This window comes from Gymnodraco acuticeps, unplaced genomic scaffold, assembly GCF_902827175.1.
Source record: "Gymnodraco acuticeps unplaced genomic scaffold, fGymAcu1.1, whole genome shotgun sequence".
NCBI lineage: Eukaryota > Metazoa > Chordata > Actinopteri > Perciformes > Bathydraconidae > Gymnodraco > Gymnodraco acuticeps.
This window is the reverse complement of record NW_022990457.1, coordinates 249897-275000: the sequence shown is the minus strand read 5'-3', so window position 1 is coordinate 275000 and position 25104 is coordinate 249897. Positions and strand designations below refer to the sequence as shown.

Sequence of the window (25104 nt, the reverse complement as noted above, 5' to 3'; positions counted from 1 at the left end):
TAGGTCATGTGAGCAGTAGGTCATGTGAGCAGTAAGTCATGTGAGTAGAGCAGTAAGTCATGTGAGCAGTAGGTCATGCGAGCAGTAGGTCATGTGAGCACTAAGTCATGCGAGCAGTAGGTCATGCGAGCAGTAGGTCATGCGAGCAGTAGGTCATGCGAGCAGTAGGTCATGCGAGCAGTAGGTCATGTGAGCAGTAGGTCATGTGAGCAGTAGGTCATGTGAGTAGAGCAGTAAGTCATGTGAGCAGTAGGTCATGCGAGCAGTAGGTCATGCGAGCAGTAGGTCATGTGAGCAGTAGGTCATGCGAGCAGTAGGTCATGCGAGCAGTAGGTCATGTGAGCAGTAGGTCATGCGAGCAGTAGGTCATGCGAGCAGTAGGTCATGTGAGTAGAGCAGTAAGTCATGTGAGCAGTAGGTCATGTGAGCAGTAGGTCATGTGAGCAGTAGGTCATGTGAGCAGTAGGTCATGTGAGCAGTAGGTCATGTGAGCAGTAGGTCATGTGAGCAGTAGGTCATGTGAGTAGAGCAGTAAGTCATGTGAGCAGTAGGTCATGTGAGCAGTAAGTCATGTGAGCAGTAGGTCATGTGAGCAGTAAGTCATGTGAGCAGTAGGTCATGTGAGCAGTAGGTCATGTGAGCAGTAAGTCATGTGAGCAGTAAGTCATGTGAGCAGTAGGTCATGCGAGCAGTAGGTAATGTGAGCAGTAGGTCATGCGAGCAGTAAGTCATGTGAGCAGTAGGTCATGTGAGCAGTAAGTCATGTGAGCAGTAAGTCATGTGAGCAGTAAGTCATGTGAGCAGTAGGTCATGTGAGCAGTAAGTCATGTGAGCAGTAAGTCATGTGAGCAGTAAGTCATGTGAGCAGTAGGTCATGTGAGCAGTAGGTCATGTGAGCAGTAAGTCATGTGAGCAGTAAGTCATGTGAGCAGTAAGTCATGTGAGCAGTAGGTCATGCGAGCAGTAAGTCATGTGAGCAGTAGGTCATGTGAGCAGTAGGTCATGCGAGCAGTAAGTCATGCGAGCAGTAGGTCATGCGAGCAGTAAGTCATGCGAGCAGTAGGTCATGCGAGCAGTAAGTCATGCGAGCAGTAGGTCATGCGAGCAGTAAGTCATGCGAGCAGTAGGTCATGCGAGCAGTAGGTCATGCGAGCAGTAAGTCATGCGAGCAGTAGGTCATGTGAGCAGTAAGTCATGTGAGCAGTAGGTCATGTGAGCAGTAGGTCATGCGAGCAGTAGGTCATGTGAGCAGTAGGTCAAGTGAGTTGAGCAGTAAGTCATGTGAGCAGTAAGTCATGTGAGCAGTAGGTCATGCGAGCAGTAAGTCATGTGAGCAGTAGGTCATGCGAGCAGTAGGTCATGTGAGCAGTAGGTCATGCGAGCAGTAGGTCATGTGAGTAGAGCAGTAAGTCATGTGAGCAGTAGGTTATGCGAGCAGTAGGTCATGTGAGCAGTAGGTCATGCGAGCAGTAAGTCATGTGAGCAGTAGGTCATGTGAGCAGTAGGTCATGCGAGCAGTAGGTCATGTGAGTAGAGCAGTAAGTCATGTGAGCAGTAGGTCATGTGAGCAGTAGGTCATGTGAGCAGTAGGTCATGCGAGCAGTAAGTCATGTGAGCAGTAGGTCATGCGAGCAGTAGGTCATGCGAGCAGAGCAGTAAGTCATGTGAGCAGTAGGTCATGCGAGCAGTAAGTCATGCGAGCAGTAGGTCATGCGAGCAGTAGGTCATGCGAGCAGTAGGTCATGTGAGCAGTAGGTCATGCGAGCAGTAGGTCATGCGAGCAGTAGGTCATGCGAGCAGTAAGTCATGTGAGCAGTAAGTCATGTGAGCAGTAGGTCATGTGAGCAGTAGGTCATGTGAGCAGTAGGTCATGTGAGCAGTAGGTCATGCGAGCAGTAAGTCATGCGAGCAGTAAGTCATGCGAGCAGTAGGTCATGTGAGCAGTAGGTCATGCGAGCAGTAAGTCATGTGAGCAGTAGGTCATGCGAGCAGTAAGTCATGCGAGCAGTAGGTCATGCGAGCAGTAGGTCATGCGAGCAGTAAGTCATGCGAGCAGTAGGTCATGCGAGCAGTAGGTCATGCGAGCAGTAAGTCATGCGAGCAGTAGGTCATGCGAGCAGTAAGTCATGCGAGCAGTAGGTCATGTGAGCAGTAGGTCATGCGAGCAGTAAGTCATGCGAGCAGTAGGTCATGCGAGCAGTAAGTCATGTGAGCAGTAGGTCATGCGAGCAGTAAGTCATGTGAGCAGTAGGTCATGCGAGCAGTAAGTCATGCGAGCAGTAGGTCATGCGAGCAGTAGGTCATGCGAGCAGTAAGTCATGCGAGCAGTAGGTCATGTGAGCAGTAGGTCATGCGAGCAGTAAGTCATGCGAGCAGTAGGTCATGCGAGCAGTAAGTCATGCGAGCAGTAGGTCATGTGAGCAGTAGGTCATGCGAGCAGTAAGTCATGCGAGCAGTAGGTCATGTGAGCAGTAGGTCATGCGAGCAGTAAGTCATGCGAGCAGTAGGTCATGCGAGCAGTAAGTCATGCGAGCAGTAGGTCATGCGAGCAGTAGGTCATGCGAGCAGTAAGTCATGTGAGCAGTAAGTCATGTGAGCAGTAGGTCATGTGAGCAGTAGGTCATGTGAGCAGTAGGTCAAGTGAGTAGAGCAGTAAGTCATGTGAGCAGTAAGTCATGTGAGCAGTAGGTCATGCGAGCAGTAAGTCATGTGAGCAGTAGGTCATGCGAGCAGTAAGTCATGTGAGCAGTAAGTCATGTGAGCAGTAAGTCATGTGAGCAGTAGGTCATGTGAGCAGTAGGTCATGTGAGCAGTAGGTCATGCGAGCAGTAGGTCATGTGAGTAGAGCAGTAAGTCATGTGAGCAGTAGGTCATGTGAGCAGTAGGTCATGTGAGCAGTAGGTCATGCGAGCAGTAAGTCATGTGAGCAGTAGGTCATGCGAGCAGTAGGTCATGCGAGCAGTAGGTCATGTGAGTAGAGCAGTAAGTCATGTGAGCAGTAGGTCATGTGAGCAGTAGGTCATGTGAGCAGTAGGTCATGCGAGCAGTAAGTCATGTGAGCAGTAGGTCATGCGAGCAGTAGGTCATGCGAGCAGAGCAGTAAGTCATGTGAGCAGTAGGTCATGCGAGCAGTAAGTCATGCGAGCAGTAGGTCATGCGAGCAGTAGGTCATGCGAGCAGTAGGTCATGTGAGCAGTAGGTCATGCGAGCAGTAGGTCATGCGAGCAGTAGGTCATGTGAGCAGTAGGTCATGCGAGCAGTAAGTCATGCGAGCAGTAGGTCATGTGAGCAGTAGGTCATGTGAGTAGAGCAGTAAGTCATGTGAGCAGTAAGTCATGCGAGCAGTAGGTCATGCGAGCAGTAGGTCATGTGAGCAGTAGGTCATGTGAGCAGTAGGTCATGCGAGCAGTAAGTCATGTGAGCAGTAGGTCATGTGAGCAGTAGGTCATGCGAGCAGTAGGTCATGCGAGCAGTAGGTCATGTGAGCAGTAGGTCATGTGAGCAGTAGGTCATGCGAGCAGTAAGTCATGTGAGCAGTAGGTCATGCGAGCAGTAGGTCATGTGAGCAGTAGGTCATGTGAGCAGTAGGTCATGCGAGCAGTAAGTCATGTGAGCAGTAGGTCATGTGAGCAGTAGGTCATGCGAGCAGTAGGTCATGTGAGCAGTAGGTCATGTGAGCAGTAGGTCATGTGAGCAGTAGGTCATGCGAGCAGTAAGTCATGTGAGCAGTAGGTCATGTGAGCAGTAGGTCATGCGAGCAGTAGGTCATGTGAGCAGTAGGTCATGTGAGCAGTAGGTCATGTGAGCAGTAGGTCATGCGAGCAGAGCAGTAAGTCATGTGAGCAGTAGGTCATGCGAGCAGTAGGTCATGCGAGCAGTAGGTCATGCGAGCAGTAGGTCATGGTAGCAGAGCAGTAAGTCATGCGAGCAGTAGGTCATGCGAGCAGTAGGTCATGCGAGCAGTAGGTCATGCGAGCAGTAGGTCATGCGAGCAGTAGGTCATGCGAGCAGTAGGTCATGCGAGCAGAGGAGGGTTTCATCTGAGAAATCCAGATCAAAGTAGACAAAGTTGTAATAATAAAGCCGTTTCAGAGCACAGAAGTGCCAGGCACGATGCTTATGAATAATGCTAAATATGGCTCCTTCCATCACTAAGGCAGAAACAATGTCTGTCACACAACTGTATTTCTATGAATCATTATTCAACATCTGCCGTTCCAAAGCCATTTGTTGTTTGCTAATTTAGAGAGAAGGATTAGGGTTAGAGTTAGGATTATCACAGAAAGCAAGTTGTAGAGTTGACAACTGTTTGACATTTTTAGACTGTTTTCTGCACACAGTTCCTTAACCTAGTTTTATGTTAAGAAGGCAATTGTGTTCGTATACTGCTAATTACTGAACATGTGCAGTAGGTTTTTTTTCTATATATAGTATATTGTGTACAGTTTGTGTAAGTGATGTGTCTTTTGCTCCTTCCAGGTCCTACTGATCTCTTCTTTATGAAGAATGAGTCTGTCTTTTCTGTATCTGTCCACTCTGACTAAAAACTTTTCAATTTAACCTGCCTTCTAAATCTCAGATACTACCACTACATGTTCTCACTCAGCTGTGTGAGAGTGACACAAGCTTTTATCTTTTATTGTAGACACCGTGGAATAAGACAAGGCCTCTGAATCTTAAGTTGACATTATGAATACCACCTAACAGCTTCGGGCAATGGCTTATCATTGTGAAGCTATGCTCTAATGTAGGTTGTTTTTAATTAAAGCATTATATAAAATAGCATTATTTGATTGACAAAACACACTGATAAAACGTAATTGTTTACTTTAATCAAACGTATTATAATACATTTGATTAAAGTCAATGTTTCAGTTTTTTCAGAGCAGTGCGTCTGGTGGCACTGACATTCACAAGATGGATCAGATTAGGGTTCAGTGAACCTTAAAAAGAGGCACAATCAGTTTCTGTTATCATCTGAGCGCTGCTGTGCCTAACACTGATGAATCCCTCTCCAGTGTGTGGCCCCTGCCTGTTATCTAATCAATCATTACTCTAAATAACATTAACACCCAGCCCGTCTCTCACACTCAAGGTCTTTGCTTTACTCAGCCCTCAACACCCAGCTTCCAGCTCTGTGTGTGTTGTGTGTGTGTGTGTGTGTGTGTTTTTGTGTGCATGCAGTATTTACATGCATGTTTCATGTGGAGCTCCTTCCTGCCTCTCTCTGTCTCTACACTTCCTCTCTCTTGCTGTCTCCCCTGTTTCCTCTCGACTCGACCCTCTCTCTCCCCCACGCTGAAATGGGTCATCTGTCCCTGACAGGAATGAAAATGAAAACGAGAACGAGAACGAAAACGAGAACAGGTACTTTGGTTTTGGCACGGCATCTCTCTTGGCCTGTGCATGTCGGGGGAGCAGGTGTTCCCCTGAGCTGGGGGGAACGTGGGCTGGATCATGTGCAGCTTATTTGGGGAGACCCCCCCAATCTGCCTGATAATGCATCGCTGGCTCTTTGGTCAGCCTGCAAAGAGTGCACAAATTTCATTCATGAAATATATCTGGCCTGCATTTGTCTCAAAAGCAATATTTATACGCTGTGATCGATGGAGGACACGTCATATAATGCAGCGAACCCGCAGTGATGAAATATGATTAGAGAGATGACAGTAGTGCTCGCCTCTGGTTCCTTATGGGTGTCAAACTGTCAATCAAATCGTCAAGCAAACTATATAACCTTCCTGTTTGTTTGAGGCCAGGGCTCCCATGAAATAAATGAGGTTGACTAATATGTTTTCCCTTTTAGAATTGATTCCTCGTCTCAGTAGAGATGCTGTAACACTTAAAGTGAGTGAACACAATAAACCCAAAACACATCAGAGATTATGGAGGTATGTATTTTCACTGAGAACAATGCAACATACTTGACCACAAAAAGCAAAAGATAAAATCAATCAAGCATTTCAAACAATTTGCATCAGATAGGAAAGAAAGCATATCAGTGAGTTTTTTTTTTTTAGACCTGAGCATTAAAGGCTTACAAATAAACAGTGACCTGTTTGAACAAATCAGTTCTGTCATGGTTTTGGATTTTTGTTTTCATTTTCCACCTTTGTTTTGAAATGTTTTCCTCCTTGTGTCTTGTCTGATCCTACTCCCTGTGTGTGCCTTCCTGTCGTTAGTTTCCCTCCTGTGTCTGATTGTGCCTCATTGTGTTCACCTGTTGCCCTTGTGTTTCTCCTCCCCTGCCAGCTGTGTCTTGTCCTGTGATTACCCTTCTGTGTATTTAGTCTTGTCTTCCCGTAGTCATTTCATGTCCCTGCTACCTGTCGTCTCCTGCCTGTTCCCGTCTGTAAGTTTGTTCCTGTCTGTCGTGCTCCCCGGTTTTGTTTCTGTTCATTAGTTTCTTGTTTTTTCATGCCTTCGGCTTTTTATAATAAATCTCGCTTTTTGTTAAGAAACCTTTTTTTTTTACTGTCAGGTTTGGGGAAATAGGACCCAAGTGCAGTTTTAAAAAAAAATAAAGGTTTCTTATCAAAAAGCGAGATTTATTATAAAAAGCCGAAGGCATGAAAAAACAAGAAACTAATGAACAGAAACAAAACCGGGGAACACGACAGACGGGAACAAACTTACAGACGGGAACAGGCAGGAGACACGGGCAAGCATAGACGACAGGTAGCAGGGACATGAAACGACGACGAACAGACATGGAGCACAGGGGAAGACAAGACTAAATACACAGAAGGGTAATCACAGGACAAGACACAGCTGACAGGGGAGGAGAAACACGAGGGCAACAGGTGAACACAATGAGGCACAATCAGACACAGGAGGCAAACACAGGGAGTAGGATCAGACAAGACACAAGGAGGAAAACATTTCAAAGCAAAAGGTGGAAAATGAAAACATAAATCCAAAACCATGACAAGTTCAGTCTGGTGTGATGGCTGCTCTCTGTACACATTTGCTATCAGCTGCAGTTTTGGGATACATTGAATGTTTCGCCAGAATAAAATGCGCCACAAAAGTCAGGTGTGATCTTGGTTAAAGACAGCATCACAGACTTAACAATCAAGTGCTTTCAGGCCGCTTTTCCTTTATTTGTAGGCATGTTTTGAACCAGGGTAGCAGTTTCTGTCAGCTTCCAGTCTTCATGTTAAGCTAAGCTAAACAGACATGAGATTCACGCTGACCTTAATGAAGTCCTGTTATAGATACAAATTGTATTTTTCAAAAAGCTGAACTATCCCTTAAAAGAAGATAAATTCATTAAGTTACCAGGTGATTTGTTTGTGGACAAAATAACAAGCTGCAGGTCTGATCAGAGCCACAGTCCTTCCTCTCTGCTGTTACATGGTCAGCCTGTCAAACCTCCAGACAGGCTTTCATGTTTTACACTTCAAACTGAAACATGCTCTCTACTAACAGACTCATCCCAACATATCCTCCATCACCATGGTGATACCTATACTGCTTTGATTGCCTACCTTTGGAATACAAAAATAAAATGATTACACAGTGAATTGACTGAAGAGCAGGATGAAAGGAAACTATCCTTTTAGGTAAGATGCATCAAACCAAACCTTTCAGGGCTGTATAAAAGATCTGAACTAAATATATCTTGGTTCTGCCCTGAGCTCTAAAACAACCACATGTGGAGAGAACATCAGCACTCAAACCTCAATGAAAACACACACAGCACACACACCGCCCCCTGCCTGCCAGTCAAACTTTTCATTGACTCTTTTATTGTTGTGAAAGGCTCCAAGCTGCTTTCATCGAGCTCAATATTGGAGCAATAATAATCTTAATATAACATTGCTGCTGTTACAGAAGTCTTCGTCCCTATAACCACATCATGAGTCAGCTGTTCTGCAGTAACTGAGACATGATCCCAGAGAGCAGCCTGACACTATACATCTGACCCTTCAGTGCTCTAACATGTGTTCACCCTTCTAGAGTTCATTACAATGTTTCCCTCTGCCGGCTGACATTTAAAAATCGAGGCGATGGAATCTATTTGTGTTGTAGTGGGGGCCGGGAGGCAGGGAGATGTTTGGCACAGTTTGACACCCTTAAGGAAGTGATTTAGGCAACAAACAAGTGGAGAAAACATTTGGAGGAGAAAAGATTAAACCAACATTTCAAAGGTCTAACCAACAAAAATGTACGACCTTAAATCCATGTAGCTGTCAAATCTAGAAATGACTTCAAAGTAAAAACCCTAGGAATTACATTTCTTCTATGCATAGCTTCTCTTGTTCTTTCAATCTTGTTTGGCATCCTGTCTTCTAGTTTTAATGTGCAGCACAAGAGCAAAACATCAATATGTCACACTTTTATCCCGCATGAAACAAATGAGCGTGTTCTAGTGTAGTTGTTTAGAAATAAATCCAATGCATTATAACCTGGGTTTTCTCTTTTGTTGTTGGCCATCAGTGATGTACAAACCAGGCAACATTTTGAAAAAGGGTCACTCAGCCCATCATACAGGTTGTAAACGAACCTCCAGGGAAGAGACAACAAATGTGAACAATAGGATTAATCATTAATTGAACCCACTTACTGATTCCACACATTTATTTTCTTGTAATGAAGGATTATACGTAACATATTGAGAGATACGCTTAATTTCAGTTTTACCCTATTCATTTAGTGTTTTAGATAAACGGTTGGCTTGATCCCGTCCCAGCCCTGAGGCCTGTACTACGAAGCTGGTTCAACCTAACCTGGATATGTTTGAGTTAGCCGGTTGGCCTAATCCAAAACATACGCGCTCTCGCTAAACTGTACTACGACGCTGGTTATCAAGTGGATCGCTCAAGCCAGCCGTGTCCTATCTAGTTAGGTGCACGTTCACATGAAAGGGGTGGTATCTGGAGCATTCGACCAATCACAAACATGGAGAAGCGCACTGACAGCGCAGCGTCATACTTCCTGAATGAAAAGTCAACTATAATATTAGACATATGAAGAAGTTAAACTTTAAACATCCATGACTTAAACACTTTATCCAGGATCAAAGCCACAGAGCTGCACCTGCAAGGTGAATACAGCTGGTAACAGAACAAGTGTTTGAATGCGTACATTAACAGGTTTATGATATCACTGCCCCGTCTAAGACACGAGTGGATCTGACTTTAATAATAATAATAATAATAATAATGGATTACATTTTTTATTTAGAGCGCTTTTACAGGTGCTCAAAGCACTTTACAAATACATATTACACATATTGGACATGTAAATGTCATTACTGTGGACATTGCAGGTCTCCCTTGAAAAAGAGATCTATGATCTCAATGGGACCAATCTCGTTAAATAAAGGTTTGAAATGAAATGAAATGATTACCCACAGGAGCAAATGCGGGTAGAGTGTCTTGCCCAAGGACACAACGTTTGACTCGAGTGTTTCCTCAACTTAATGTGTTGCTTAAAATAATACTTCTGCATACAGTATGTGACACTGTGAGTGTTGCACGGCCAGATACGGCTCAGCTGACTCAGATAAGGAGATATATGATACATTATGAAGTGATATGCCGCGGACTGTAGGCCTACTTAATGTTACTCTGATCCGGTTACTTATGTTGTGGCATATATTTAAGTAAGCTTTCTTAACGCTAATGTTATAATAGTCAGATTGCTCTGAAGATGGAGGTGATATTCTATTAATGTTCACGTTCACACAGTCGCTGATTTTTTCCGGCCGTCTTTCCTGCGACGGCAGCTTTTCTGTATTTCCTTTCTCCTGTAATATGACTTGATCGCTTTAAACGCCGCACACTGAGCTCTGATTGGTCAGCAGGCAGTGCTTTCACTGAGTTGAGCTCTGCAACCTAACCTGGTCCCGACCAGGTTAGCCGCTAAGCATAAGTTACCATGGAGATCTAGCCTGCTAAAAAGAGAACCAGCTTCGTAGGACCGGAAACCCACAGTTTTCCCTGAAGTTAGCCGCTAAGCGAAAATCCTGCTTCGTAGTACAGGCCTCTGTTGTCAGACAAGAACATGGAGATTATGTGCTTGTACACCACGAATGATGTGGCGCTTAATCGCACAATGGCATCCTGGGCTGCCACAATCCGTGTGACTGCTGGGGTTACCTGCCCCGCCAAACTTCGTTTGTTGTGAATTCCCTCTATCTGAACAGCTGGTGCCTACAGTGTTGTTATACCTGGTAGCAATTGATGGCCAGAACCACAAAAATGAGACCCAAGTTGTAAAAGGAGGAAAAAGATGGCCCTGACACATGCTATGCTGCCCCAAAGCTCAAACCTTTGTTTTGGTTTCATGCCATTAGGATTATGACAATTTAAATGTATTAACTGCCACCCTAAAATATATATACATGTTAATGTTGTCCCTTTTCAGTTTTACAGTAGTATATCTGTGTATGTCACATGTCTGTTGTCCATCTGTCATGACTGTATTTCTGTTCTACCCTTCCCACTTTATGTCTGTGCCCTTTGTCTCTTTTTTATGTTCTCATTGGTCCAAAGGTCTCTTGAAAGGTAGGACAGGAGAAGAGTCTCCCCCTGAGTCCTCCTAACCAGCTCTAATATGATCTGCTGATTTGCTGTGCATTTTAATTGCTTAATGTCTGTTAGAGCCATTCCAATGTGTTATCATCGGAATGAACTTGATCTATCAATGAAAAGCATTCCAAAGCATAGTTAATCCAATAATGGATCATATAAAACTACTTGATGATTTGTATCGTCAACGGCTTTCAAACTCTATATTTATGTTATCTGTGTCATTTTCCTGGGATTTCATGAACGCTGAAAGTGGGCGATTTGACTTTCTATTTTGAAAGGTTATTCACCCACTCCCATCCTACTCCACCCATCTTTGCTCTTAAAGTCACCTAATCACATAATAGAATCATTCCCGACTCTTTCCTTCTGAAAACATTTCCAAGTCACTTTATAACAGTTTCTCTCTTAAAGTGTGTGCGGTCTATGAGTCTAGGGAAAGCGGTTTAAAGATGTCCCTTCCTATTGACCAGATGTGTTTGATTAGCTGTGAGAGAGGTTATCTGGAAGTGTTTCAGTGGCACTGGTACAGACAGAAGCACACTCAAAGGATATGAAAACACAGAAAGACTTTGTACCTGCCAGCACACTGGACTGTGTATACAGTAACAGGCGCTCTGGGCATCTTTAGTGGCATAACCTTTCTTCCTTAACAAACGTGGCAGTGCGTGACACATTTCTGCTGGTTCTATAGCGCTATGCTTCTGTCGTTTCACGTGCTAACAGACAGCCAAAGCTGCTCCAAGATTTGTGTTAAATAGAAAGGGATTTTCATGACTAATTAACATTCTAAATGATTTTAAGATGACGTTCTTACCCCCCCCACCCACGTTATGCTCAACTCCCACTCTCTTCACCTTTTCATCTCTCCACCTTGTCAGATGTCCGCATGTGTTCAGACAGCGTCCGCAGTTCTACTTTCTGCTAAAGTTTTTTTGTGGATTTATACAACAAACACTGGATGTGGGTTGAATTTGCTAGATTCTAAGTTTGTCAGAATGTGATTGTGGTCCATTTGTACTTAAACACAGGTATGGTTTCTAAAATGTGATGTCTGTGGTTCCCGAAGTGTTTCCGCATGGAGCATGATGAATCTGAGAAGCTTCAGTGTACATTCTGTTCTGTTCCCCCATGGGAATCTGGATAGTTAATATGATAACCATAATATGCTATAAGCAGACCTGAGCGGAGAAAAGAAACAAAAGGAGAAATGTTTCACTTCTGCATCCTTAAGTGCATTTCCTGCTGTTATGCTACTGACCTGAGCTGGAAAGGAAAGCTAATGCTAGCCTGTAGCTCTTACTTCCTGTGCATGACGTTCTCTTCCTCTAAAGTCAGAGTGAGGAGCCATCTGTAGTCAGCTCTACAGATGAGGTGCAAATGATTTCTACTGCTTGGATCTCATGTCAGAATATGGCCACATTTAGCATGTGTATGCACATTTCTTGTTTGAATCTTTACCACAGTATTTATGTCTTTGAATCGCTCCTGTCTCCTACCAAATTCTGTATGTTCACTCATTCACTTTGCCAAATATCTTGTACGTAATATTTTCACTGGCACTGTGTTTTCCAGTCTAGGAAGTGTGTTTTAAATATTTTGTACAGAAGTCACAGCTAATCTTAGATAATACAGCGTTGTTAGGCTTACTGTAGGGATTAGGTAAGGACATATGAAACAGTAAACCGTTTGATAAAGAGAAACATAACTATCCTGGCAATCGCATTTCTAATAAAACAAATTGGTGCAAGTTTAGATTTCTATGAACAGAATTTCTAGGAGACAGGGTTGCTTGTAAAACAAATATGTATAATGTTCTCTAAAATATTCTTTACATTTTACAACAACAAGCATCTTTGATATAAAATACAAACGCAGCTATCTTATTAAATGGTAGGTTTGGATTTTCTGAGCTCTATCTTGATACAGTACTCACACACCAGTAGTATGACGCTCTGTGGCCTTTATGGTTAGGAGGAATACATACAGAGACACGTCCACATTACCAACACCATGTGCGTACTGTATTTTGATAGATTTTAAATCATTCAAACCTATCCTTTAAAGAAAATATGGAAAAGAAATGAATTGTATAAATCTGAATTATAGTCAGAGTGACCTGAACATACAGTCACTTCAGTAAGAGTTTGAAAAGCTGAAAATATAGAGTTAATATCATTTCTTTACCTGCAACCCCCATAACCTTTCACTTTCCCCTCTAACCTGTGCCGACGGGATGACCGGGTCTCCACTTCCTGCTCACACCATGACAACTTCCTGCTTCCATTTTAACTTTGAACTCTGCTTCACCTTTACAGCAGCGACGAGGACAACAAGCCTCTGCAGGGCAGCCAGACGTCTCTGGACGGCAACGTGAAGGAGAGCGACGACAGCCTGGTGGACTACGGAGAGGGCGGCGACGGCCAGTTCAACGAGGACGGCTCTTTCATTGGCCAGTACACGGTGAAGAAGGACAAGGACGAAACGGAGGGCAACGAGAGCTCTGAGGCCACCTCGCCCGTCAACGCCATCTACTCGCTGGCGTAGCGCCGTAGAACCACCCGGGGGACGCGGTGGCACCCTCTGATTTCAGGGTGTTACCACAAACCACAACACAATACACCAGACACAAACACACACACGTGAATATATTAATATATGAAACACATTAAACACAGAAGGGACGCAGCGGCCTGTCTGGACACTGCAGGCTTCCCTCTGCAGTATCGGGGGAACAGGAGTGGAATCAGACCACAAGCCTTTATTCTAGTTTCCAGCTGGAAGAAATGGGCCCACTGGAGGTGACGTTGGGACAAAGAGGACACTGCTCGTTTTCCTCTGCTCCGCCTGCCCCTACACAGACTTGGGAGCAGCCTTCAGCACGTGGAGGCATTGACAAGCGTTCTTTAGAGATTTGACCTTGGTTGGTTTCTGCTCCAAATATTTTCAGCGTCCCTGCTCTCCTTCCTGATTCGCCCCTCAAAAACCTCTGTGAAGCATCCCAGTAAAGTACACACACGAGGTCCCTTACGCACACACGTCCTGTAACATATCAGCTTCTAACCATCAAACTCAACAGGATGCCCGCAGATATGTTTATCATATTGATATTTACGCAATGAAAGAGTTTAGTTTTTCCACAGCTGGTAGACGAGTCATTAATTCTTAATGAGTGCTGTATACAGTCCTGGCACACATTTTAGTGCCCTGCAAAACTATGCACTATCACCTCCTTCATAACATTTTGGGTTTGATCTGGTTAGTAAAAGTACACGTTTTGAGTTTCTTTTTTACCACTTGCAAACTAAATCACATGCTTTTATTCACTTTGCCTTGTTCGATGGAGAAAACACGTTTTTCTTACCTCTAATCCAATATTATAGTGCAGATGTTCAAAATGGCCGCCACAAGAAAAGCTATTTCTGCCACAAGCACCAAGCTCTGCTAAAGTATGTTGTTAATGAATCCCCTTTTTTTTAAGAATGACTATTTTGGAGCATGGTAGTAGCTTAGAGCAAGGAACATGGAAGGCAAACGAGAGGAAAGTTAGTTTTGCCTGAGAAAAACGGTAGACCTCAACCGAGTCAATCCCCTAGTTAGCATGCATGCTAACTCTGCATTCATGCTAACTCTCTATTCATGCTAACTCTGCATTCATGCTAACTCTGCATTCATGCTAACTCTGCATTCATGTCACATGGGGACAACTGTCGGCTGACAGTGAACATGTTTCTGTTTTACTATTTACTACACACAGTACTTTTTAAAAGTAATTTTGCACCAAACAAAACATTGCAATGTCAACGCTAATAATAAAACAAGTTACAATTGCTTTTTATTTATTTATAAATATTCCAAATGACCTATATTAATATTTTTAACATTTACACCTTCATTCTGGAAGTTTAGGCCCAAATCGCAAAGATCCCAATGAGTGTTGATTACGTGTAAGCCAAGTCATGTTTTCAAGTTGGACGCTTAAATGTACTTTTACCCAATGGGACATGAATGCAGCTTGAGAGCCAGGAATCCTTGAGGTGTGTTCAGACTACATGTTTTATTTATTTTACCATCTGTATGGATTGTGTTTTGTTTTTCTTTCTTTTTGCATTCTGAGTTTATTTGCCTTAAAAAGCCATTTTAAAAACATTAGAGTAACATGCACTGACCTGCAGTTCTCTTTGTTACTCCAGACCTTTTTGTTTGTCTTTTGTTTATGAGTTGGAGTCATTAAGCCTAAAAATAGACACAACGTTTTGCTGAATGACACGTTTGGATTATTTAATTTGTGCATTGATTTTGTATTCAATCACCCCCTCTGAAATGTCAGTCTGAACCCACCTTTACACAGGAATCCAATAATATTTCCCTCCCTCTAGTTTTTAAACTCGATTATTTTGTCAATCATTACCGATAAAAAAGGCACTAGCGCAAGAATACTTGAATTTACAGCATGAAAATATATACATTAAATTCACAGCCACCGTTGAGATGAAACGTTTCCGCTAGTTTTTTAGTTTTTGCTGAGGAAGAAAGAAAAAAGAAAAGAAGTATGTCCACTCAGTATTTCACTTGCCTACAACCATGTTTGCCCTTCTGTTAGCTCACCGATGGACTGACTTTATGTTCGACTAAACGTGCACTGAGTGCTTCTCTATTCAGCTCATCATGTCGGCACTCAGACTTGCTACTCAACAGTACTATTAAAACCTCCGATGCTAAATCAAAAGATCTTAACAGCAGTTAGCGACTGCAGTTCACTTTTTATTTTAAATATTTATTTTATATTTCTATTTATTACATTATGTGGATAGTATTAATATAAGTCCTTCATTTAATTAATTGTTATATACATATTTCTTACCAACTTATTTTGTTGTTTCATAGCCAGAAATAGCCAGAATAAAGATGTCTCCAGAATATGTTGTTGTTCATGAGAAGCATAAACACAAGTGTATGTTTCAGATATTTGTGTCAGCTTTTCCAACATGAGAATATCTGTCATGGCTGTTGTTTATCTGTCATTGTGCTGCTCTTCTCGTACTCATGTCGTATTACAGGTACTCTGTGTTTTACTTCAGATGTATGTACCTTAACCTTCCCACCACACAGTTATTATTTATTTGACATATTTTCTGTACATGTAGGTCCTGATCTCTTATATTTGTAAATATATAAAAGTCGATTTCCCCAAAAAATGCTTTATCCGAAAAGGAAACTAAAAGTCACAAATGTGTATCCAGCAAGCAAATGTGACAGGTGCAACTCGGTGTGTCACGCACCTCTGTAGAGTAGCTTTGACTAACGTTTGCACTCTGAAAAAAGTAACAAGAATCATCCTCCACTCAATGTTGCCCTTTGCTTTGTGATGTACGGTGCTGACTGTGGCAGGTTATCAGTCCATCGTTTGATGATGGTTTGGGTTGTATATTGTGAGGAATATGTTAGATTCTGTAAGATGTAAATAAGACAGAAGTGCTCCAGAGTAGTAGCACAGTTTTAGTAGGCCTAAAAAGAACATTGCTGAGGTATTAGATCACACTCCCCTGCTTGAAACCGTTTTGCATTGGTCATCTCTCTGAGACCGCAGACTTCCTCTCACCTTTACAGCCTGTTGTTGCTTCACTGGTCCCCTTTCAGATGCCTCCTCAATGACTGAAGGTTACACTGACCAAACTGAAACGTTGACTTTAATTAAATGTATTATGTCAACAGATTTCACATAACTGGATTAGGCTAGTAGAAAGCAATAATATTAAGTTGAAATGAAAAACATTGGTTCAACTTCATATTATTGCTTTCAACTAACCTAATACCAATACATTTAATTAAAGTCAACGTTTCAGTATTTCATTGCAAAGGATAAAAAGAAAACAATATATATAAATATTTACAGGGCCGTCCCTGGCCAACTTGAGGCCCCACGCTAAGTTAGATGATGAGGCCCTCTGTTTCGTGAGCGTCGGTGGGGGGGGGGGGGTGCTAGTGGAGCCTCGCAGCGTCACACTAATTGCGTCGCATAAACGCATAGGTGCGCCGCAGTTGCGGCTCAGTTGAGGCTCCCTCCGCAAGAAGAGGCCCCACGCAGTCTGCGTGATCTTCCAGTGGAGTCATTATTGTATCTGTAGTGGCTTAACATTAGTCAACTTATCCTAAATAAGTTGTCAATTTAAACAATGAAACATGAGAATTCATGGCCCACAATCAATTCAACCTTTTTTAAGAAGTCTGCGGTTCTTGGCTCCTTTAGAGGGGTCTTGTTAGAACAGACGTTGTGGATCCATTAGGTCATATTCATTTTCAGACTTTGAAGGAGGAGGTCCCTAACACGGAACATGTGTCCCGGTGCGTTTACCCAACCCAGTTCAGATTTAACCACGCTAACCTCCCTCTGCGCGTGATGGACATAAAAAGAGGACGTCCCAGTCTAAGTGAATAACGTTGGAGTAACGGAATATTTGTTATCCTCTGACAGTGTTAAAAAAAACTATTAACATTTACTCAGCTATGCATAACTGTGATCTTCTTTCATATAGAAAAAAGTAAAACGCTATTTTCATCTACTTTGAAAAAGATGCTCAATGAATGGACTGTAGCTGTCCGATTCTACTGCTCTAACGCTGCACCGTTCTCTTTATAAGTCCATGCCGAAGTGAGCGTGGTTAAACGTTAACTGGGTTGGAAAAACGATAGGTGATGCAGCCATTTGAAAACATTACTGGCCTTGCATTTCTCACCCGTTAAAAAAAACAAAAAACATTCTGTCATTTATACCCTGTTCCAAAAATGTTCCCCCTGTCTCAGAAACTCATAGATCATCCTCTGAGTTTAAATGAGTTTAAAGCCATTATTTGTCAGTATGTTGGTTCTGATGTTGTTAGTTTAAGTACACAGCCATCCTGGCAAACACAGGAGACGCTGCTGAACTAGAAGAAAGCCAAGAAAAAGAGAGATCCAACGTGGGGTCCAAACTTTCTCACTGGAATCATTCTCACAGTTTTCCTCCAGGTTAGGTCTGGACCCCTGCACCCCCTCTTCCCACACGGCCTTTCCTCTTTCCCCCCCAACTGGATCACGGTGGGGAAAGGTTTTAAAACAGGCTATATTATAAAGAAAAGAGAATTATGCATATTTGCAGTGCTTTTTTTCCTGTTGTGCACGTTGACTCTCTTCTTACTGTCTGCATCATCTCAGCTCACCTTTAACGGGGGGGGAGGGAGATGTGCAGTTTTACAGCTTTGTGTTTCTTTTCATTCTAAATTGCTGCACAGTGTACAATTTGACTGCACATACCAGATTTGTCAATGATTGATCACATGCTGTCTGGCTTTTTCAAATGATTTCTCATGTTAGCATCTTCTTGCTTTTACCATATGTATCAGAGCAGCTCGTCAAAGTCTTGCTTCTTCAACATGCAAAATAACAGCTTTTGTAAGGTACATACTCAACAGAAAATGACATAAATATATTCACCTTGTATGCGTGTATGATGAGATGTTGCATCTTCTGCTAGCGACGCCTTCTTTATAGTAAAGCTATCTCCTTTTCTCTATCCTGACGGCTGGTCTCTCTGTTCCTCCCTGACCTTTTTCCATGTTTTCAAAACAGATTTGTCTGCAGTGTTAAAGACTAAAATGTGCTCTTATTCATGATTCTCAGAGCACAGCCTGCAGCTCAACAGAATTCTTCAGACATGGGAAAGATGAATGTTTTTTGTCTGAGAACTGACTTCATCACAGGTACAGCTGGCTGTTTGCATCGTTTTCTTTAGAAACCATAATTATGCAATCAGCCTGTGTTCCTGTCTAACCACCAGAATCTTGAAGACAGTGCTACCTTTCCTTGAAGTGATATCATTCATACACCACATCCCTTGCAATTTTGGGGCAGAGGAGCTCACAATGGGCAGGTCTGTCACAGCCCTTGCACATACATTATAGAAACTAACCTACCAGTGTTAAGAAGAAACTAGCACACCAGAAAAAACAGATCCAGTATACCCGATATAATTTCCACCCAACATATTGTAAGTACTGTATACAGTACAACTGACACAACACAACTAATACGCTTTCCTATTTTTATGAAATAACCCTTTACTGAACCTTAGCTCTTGGAATGAGAGTTCCTTCAACACTGTGAAAGCTTGGAGTTCCGCAAAGAACAACAAATGCCTCCATCACCTCACTCACAACCCAGCTTTTATCTTTTGCTAAATAAAATAAGGACTTAAAATAACCATACTACACTTATGGTCACACAGTATGAGAGACAATCTCGCTTTTTCTGGTATGCCAGAATTGCCAGCCCTGTGATAGAACTGCCAATGGTTTTCAATAGGTTTCCATCTCCTCAGATGTTGGGGATTTTCACAAATGTTTCCTAAGAATTCTTCCACATCTGAGGTACACCTGTATACAGACAGGAATGCCCTTCAGTTGACTGGAGTCTCAGTACATTATCCCATGTAATCCTCATCCCAGCCATATCCCCCCCACATTTGGATGGATGACCTTCAGTGAAGCAGCTTCCACATGTATGTACATATACTGTGTGTAAGTAACCCTCTCTGTCCCCTTGATGCTTTGCTGTTACACATCTTTCTCCAGTAGAAATCATTGACAATACCCCCATGACCTGCTCTGCCAGACCCTCCCTCACAATAATGTTGAGCACTTCTGTGTGGTGCATGTAATGTCTAAAAGCAATCATATAAAACTCTGATACTTTAGGTATTATGTGTAAAGGCTTTTAAACCCTCCAGACACCACACTAATCATTTACAGCCATGTTTCAGCCCACAATGCAAACCATGACTTTATAGTCTATTGATTTATCCCCTGTGCCTAAGGATAAAAGTGATTACACCATTCCAATTAAACTGCCAAGCTCTCTAAGTTCTTTTTAGACGGACAAAAAACCCTCAAAGATTTATAAAACGTTCATAAATCTAGTTGTGAGTGTAACAGAAATGGAGAGATCACAAAGGAGTGGTCTCTTTGGTGGTGACATGTTTTATTAAAGATGGCCTAATCCATTCCGCCTTGACCCCCTCATGGCTGGTAAATATTAATATTTCAGCCCACCATTGACTACTGTCCCCTCCAGCGCGTACATTAGTGGGTAAAAGGCCATTAGCAACCCAATACCTAGCCTGGCAGACGGGGTGGGGGAGTCTCAGAGGAAGTGTTGGGTAATTATGACATCTTTCACTGAAAAAGACATAGCTGTGTGTGTGTGTGTGTATTCTATGTTAAATGGGACCCACATGTTGATCCTTCGATGGTCAGAACATAAAGCCTTTGGCTCAGGCTTCGCTCCTGTGTTCATGCTGAAGAGAACATGTGGTAAAGATACCATATAGAGCTCTTATTGTCAGATCATGCTCATCCGTGTGTTAAGAAAACAACACAAAATGCGTGTACTCAAATGCACGACAAGGTTAACAAATCAGAAAGTCTTTAGTTAAAGAACAAACAACTCACAACAACAAATCACTCTTCTATGAGGCAACACGTATCAGAGCAAGCTGCAAAAACAACATACTATTAATACACAATATTTTCACAATGGTTCTTTGCTTGCATTGCTGTATCTCTTGACTAGCATGAAACAAGACGAAGTGGCACAGGACAAAGGGAGGACTATTTATACAAGAGGTAAGGGGAACACAGGTGGCAACAATCAAGGGAGGGGCCAATAATCTCACTGGCAGGAAGTAAAGGGCTCTGAAAGGAGAAGGAAAGGTACAGTAAGTACAAAATAAAACAGGAAGTTCAATGACAGGCAGTGCATGACCAGACTAGACATATGTGACTGTAAGTGAACAAGGAGACACGGCTAAACATAGACTATAAACTAAACATCAAACATATACCATAAACCTGATAAACAACCTAACATGGGTAAATGAGCAAACATGATGTGATGTTACACCGTGATTCTAAATACTGATGGTGACCAATCTGTCTAATTTTAAATCAACTGTTCTCTCAAATATCACAAATTATAAATCAAAAATTAGAATGATCCAACGTTGACTATAACCCCTCGATTCCACCGGGTCCGTCTGCGTCGCGTCACGGCTGCGCCGCGGTTTTGGTCCGGCCTCCTCCGGCGTCATACCCTACCGGGCACGTTTCAGGAGCGTGTTGTGGAAACTTTCACTCGTCAATGATCGGCGTGCGTCCCGCGTTGCCACTTGATGGGGTACAGATGATTTTGGGCAACGATCTTGCTGGTAGTGCTGTGTGGGCGGGTGTGCCACCGCCTGTGGTGGTTTCCAGGCCGTTGACATCTGTAGAGCCAGATGAGAGCGCTTTGCAATTTCCAAGTGTGTCTCCCGTTTATACTATTACGCGTGTGCAGAGCCGTAGGATGTCTACTGACCTACCTGTTTCGGAGTCTGGAAAAAGTGGTCCAGCAGGGTCCTTTGACTTTGAGATCGAGACAAAGAAGAAGACAGTCAAAGTGGTGAAGGAGAAGAAAGAGAGGAAACCCCACAAAGCGAAGGAGAGGAGGCCGAAGGAGAGGAGGCCGAAGGAGAGGAGGCCGAAGAAGAGGAGGCCGAAGCCGATGAGCGCCTACATGCTGTGGCTCAACGCCAGCCAACCCAAGGAGGAGTGGGACATAAAGGCAGTGGAGGCGAAGAAGCAGTACGAAATCGCAAGGCAAGAGTTCGAAGACAGCGGCGGAGGAGGAGCGTCCTCCAGCCCTAAGAAGGAAAGTAAAAAAGCTGGAGTTAAGAAGAAGGATATTGGGTTGTCGTGGACCCCTTTGGGGCCCCGTCTTAAGGGGGGGGCTGTGATGCCCCTGTGGGTCCATCAGTAGAGAGGGTGTGGCTGTTCTGTCTGTGCTGCATTGGCTCCAGTGATTGCATTGATTACAGTAACTCAGGGCACCTGGGTCTGGTGTCCTGCAGCTATTTGAAGCCTCTCTGCTCCTCTCTGTTCTCTCTCTGCAGGCACCCGGCTCTGATGAGTATAAACCATGAGTTGACTTGAACAGTGTGGTGCTGTTATGTGTTTGTGCCCTGATCAGGCACTCCTAGTGTGATGTGTCATGTCTAGCTGTAGTTTCCTGTTATGGTTTTGTAGTCCTTATCGTTTCCCCTCCAGGTGTACCCATTTGTAATTAACCCAGGTGTGTCTTGTCTCGTCATTACCTCATGTATAAGTATTCTGCCTTCCCCTTTGTCTGGTGCTGATCCTGTCTGTGCAGTATGTGTTCTTGTCTGTCATTACTTTATATTTCCTTTGTTCAACCATGGTGGTAATTATTAATTAAATTCTTTTTTGATTACTTCGGCTACCGTCTCCTTTATTATGTTGCCTTGACTCCACATTGAGCCTGCTAACAGTCAATGGTAACGTAATATGGGGGCTCGTGCCAAACTGATTTGAGCAGGAATTTGGTGGTGGCCGCTGAGCTTAGTCCACGCTTTGAATTATGGTTGACAGTGTCGTGTTTGTGGCCCATGTTTTATACCCTCTTGGTAAATAATTCTCCAATAAGGAGCGTTTTCATCCAGCTAGGGCAGCTGGACCATTTTCTATGGTTCCTTCCTTCGCCTGGTAGACATACCGTCTGTGCTGGTCGGGGAGGTAGGAAGACCCTGTCAGGCTCCTCCTAAGCCGGCGTATGTCAGCTAGTTAGTTATATAGGGGGTCTGATAGTGAGGGATGGAAACGTTTAAGGGATGGGCTTTAGGTTTTTTTTTTTTTTGAACACACGACAGTTGTTAAACTCTTGCGAATAATTTTGAGTGTGGATGCTTCAGAAGGTCATACCGGTGCTCTTCTCTATTTAGTGTATAGCGGTAGGGGAGCGGTGGCCAGAGTTATTAAGAACAGACTGTACAGACGTGTAGGGTGAAGCCGGTTTTTTTTTTTTTGTGTATATGTTAATTGGTTGGTCGTATATGCTGGTGGAAGCAGGGTTGGATCTTTAGTTTCTTCCTCCCCCGGTGCGACGGTACTAGGGCAGGTATGCCTGTGAAGGTATGTGAGTTTGTGGCTAGGCCAACGGTCAACTTGTTGGGCTTGTGCACTAAGGAGGAATTATCGGGGATAGCAGAGCATTACGGTGTCAGGCTTGCCCCGAGCATGAAAAAGCAGCAGCAGCGGTTAGCGCTGGTGGAGGCTTTGACCGCCAAGGCGGTAGTCACACGTGACCCGGTTTCGGAGAACCAGGTTTTGCTGAGGAAGATGGAACTAGAGTTTAAATTCGAGCAGCTGAGACATGCAGAGCGGTTATGCGCTCGGGAAGCGGAGGAGGCAGAACATGGGCGCGTGCATGAGCTTGAGCTTGGAAGGCTTGGGGTAGAGACGCGGGCCATGGTTATTAAGGCTCTGGCCGAGGAAAAGGACGACGTGGACTTGTTTGATACCATCATAGCGACTGTTAACGGGGTGCCTGAGTGTCGTGACCCACTTATGGATAATCCCCAGGGTGCAGTACCACGGGAGCCTGAGGTGGAGGGGGCGCTCCCGGGGCAACCCGACTTGTGGTCATCGTCTCAGCTTGTTCCTGAAATTGCCCCTCTTGAATGTGATGCTGTTCTTCCATCTATTCCAGCCGGTCTCAGCCCTTTACTGCCCTCTACTTCCTCGTGTGAGTCTGCCAGTAGCGCGGCTGGGTTTTCTTTTGCTCGCGAGGAGCTTATCGCGGAACAGGGTAGAGATCCAAGCCTGTCAGGCCTTTTTGCGAGCACTGTGGGAGTGGGAGAGAGTGAGGTTTCTAAAAGTTGCTATATCCTGAGGGACGGGGTATTGCTGCGTAAATGGTCTCCTAGCCTCGACGCGTCAGCGGAGAATGATTGGAATGTGGTGACGCAGGTTGTGGTTCCGTTTAGATACCGTCACGATATTCTGTGTTTGGCTCACGATCACAGGCTTGCAGGACATCTGGGGGTCAATAAGACATATGATAGAGTGCTGCGTCAATTTTTTTGGCCAGGGTTGAAACGGGATGTGGTGCAGCACTGCAGGGGGTGTTCAACATGTCAGGTGGTGGGAAAACCTAACGGGGTCATTCCACCGGCGCCACTCTACCCTATCCCGGCAGTGGGGGAACCTTTTGAGAGGGTTATTATTGATTGTGTGGGTCCACTCCCTAGAACCAAGGCAGGTAATAGCTTTCTTTTGACCATTATGTGTGCCAACACACGGTTTCCAGAAGCGATTCCACTGAAACGGATAACGGCCAAAACAGTGTCACAGGCCTTGGTGAGGTTTTTCTCCGTTTTTGGTTTGCCTCGCGTGGTACAGTCCGACCAAGGTACGAATTTTTTATCCCGCATCTTCTCGCAGGTTTTAAAGCAGCTGGATATATCGCATAGTTTCTCTAGCCCATATCACCCACAATCCCAGGGAGCTTTGGAAAGGTTCCACTCCACACTAAAAACAATGCTTCGGGCGTTCTGTCGTGACACGAAGGACGACTGGGATGAAGGGGTTCATTTAATGTTGTTTGCCGCAAGGGAGGTGGTGCAGGAATCTTTGAGATTCAGTCCTGCAGAGCTGGTATTTGCGCATTCGGTTAGGGGGCCGCTTAAGCTGCTGAGGGAGAAGTGGTTGGGGGAGAGCGAGCCGAAGAACCTGTTAGACTATGTCTGTGGCTTTAGGGAGAAGCTGAAGAGGGCATGTGAACTAGCGAGGATAAATCTGAGTGACACACAGGGGAGGATGAAGGGCTGGTATGACAGGAAGGCTCGGGATAGAACGTTTGTGCCAGGGGAGAGGGTTTTAGTGTTGTTGCCTGTCCCAGGCTCCAGCTTACAAGCACGGTTTAGTGGGCCGTACCTGGTTAGAGAGAAAGTAGGGGATTTGGACTACCTGATCGAGACACCGGATCGTGGGCGGAAGACTCGCTTGTGTCATGTTAATATGATTAAGCCATATTATGTGAGGGAGCCTCTGATGAATCCTATTGACAGTATTGTTGTTCCCTCTGCGAGTGTGTCCACTGTGCCGGTGTCAGTTTGTATGTTGGCCCCATCTAGCGTTGATGAGAGGAATGACAGTCTTTGTTTTTCAGAGGGGGTTGGAGAACTGGAAGATGACGTCATTATTCCGTCCAAGGCGGTCGTGGAGGGACGGTTGACAAACACTGAGTCATTGATCACTCTTGACTGTCATCTTGGCCATTTATCAACAACACAGCGAGATGATATCAGGGGTTTGGTTGGGTCTCATTGTGAGCTGTTCTCCGATATTCCTTCGCGCACTAACGTATTACAACATGACATCGATGTGGCGGAGGCATTACCCATTAAACAGCACGCGTATCGCGTGAATCCATATAAGCGGGCGCGGTTACAGAAAGAAGTGGAATACATGCTCACTAACAATATCGCTGAGCCCAGTTTCAGCCCATGGAGCTCGCCGTGCTTATTGGTTGATAAGTCAGACAAGACAGATAGGTTTTGTACGGATTTTCGCCGGGTAAATAACGTGACTAGGCCTGATAGTTTTCCATTGCCCAGAATGGAGGACTGTGTCGACAGGGTGGGGAGTGCGTCTTATGTAACCAAGCTGGATTTGCTGAAAGGATACTGGCAGGTGCC

The 25104-nt window shown here is 44.1% G+C and overlaps 1 protein-coding gene across 31 annotated transcripts in view; it reads left to right on the top strand.

Moving 5' to 3' along the window:
- Window positions 1–15736, top strand: part of nfasca (neurofascin homolog (chicken) a) — a 114352-nt gene extending 98616 nt beyond the window's left edge. For 27 of the 31 annotated variants that reach the window (XM_034225787.1, XM_034225789.1, XM_034225811.1 and 24 more), the window contains one exon: window positions 12857–15736. In XM_034225787.1, the coding sequence (XP_034081678.1) occupies window positions 12857–13085 (229 nt within the window). In that variant the 3' untranslated portion in view covers window positions 13086–15736. Of the gene's footprint in view, window positions 1–4479; window positions 5368–12856 lie in introns of all 31 variants that reach the window. The other 4 variants (XR_004569963.1, XR_004569961.1, XR_004569960.1 and 1 more) reach the window with 1 other exon arrangement.
- Window positions 15737–25104: the final 9368 nt, after the last annotated feature.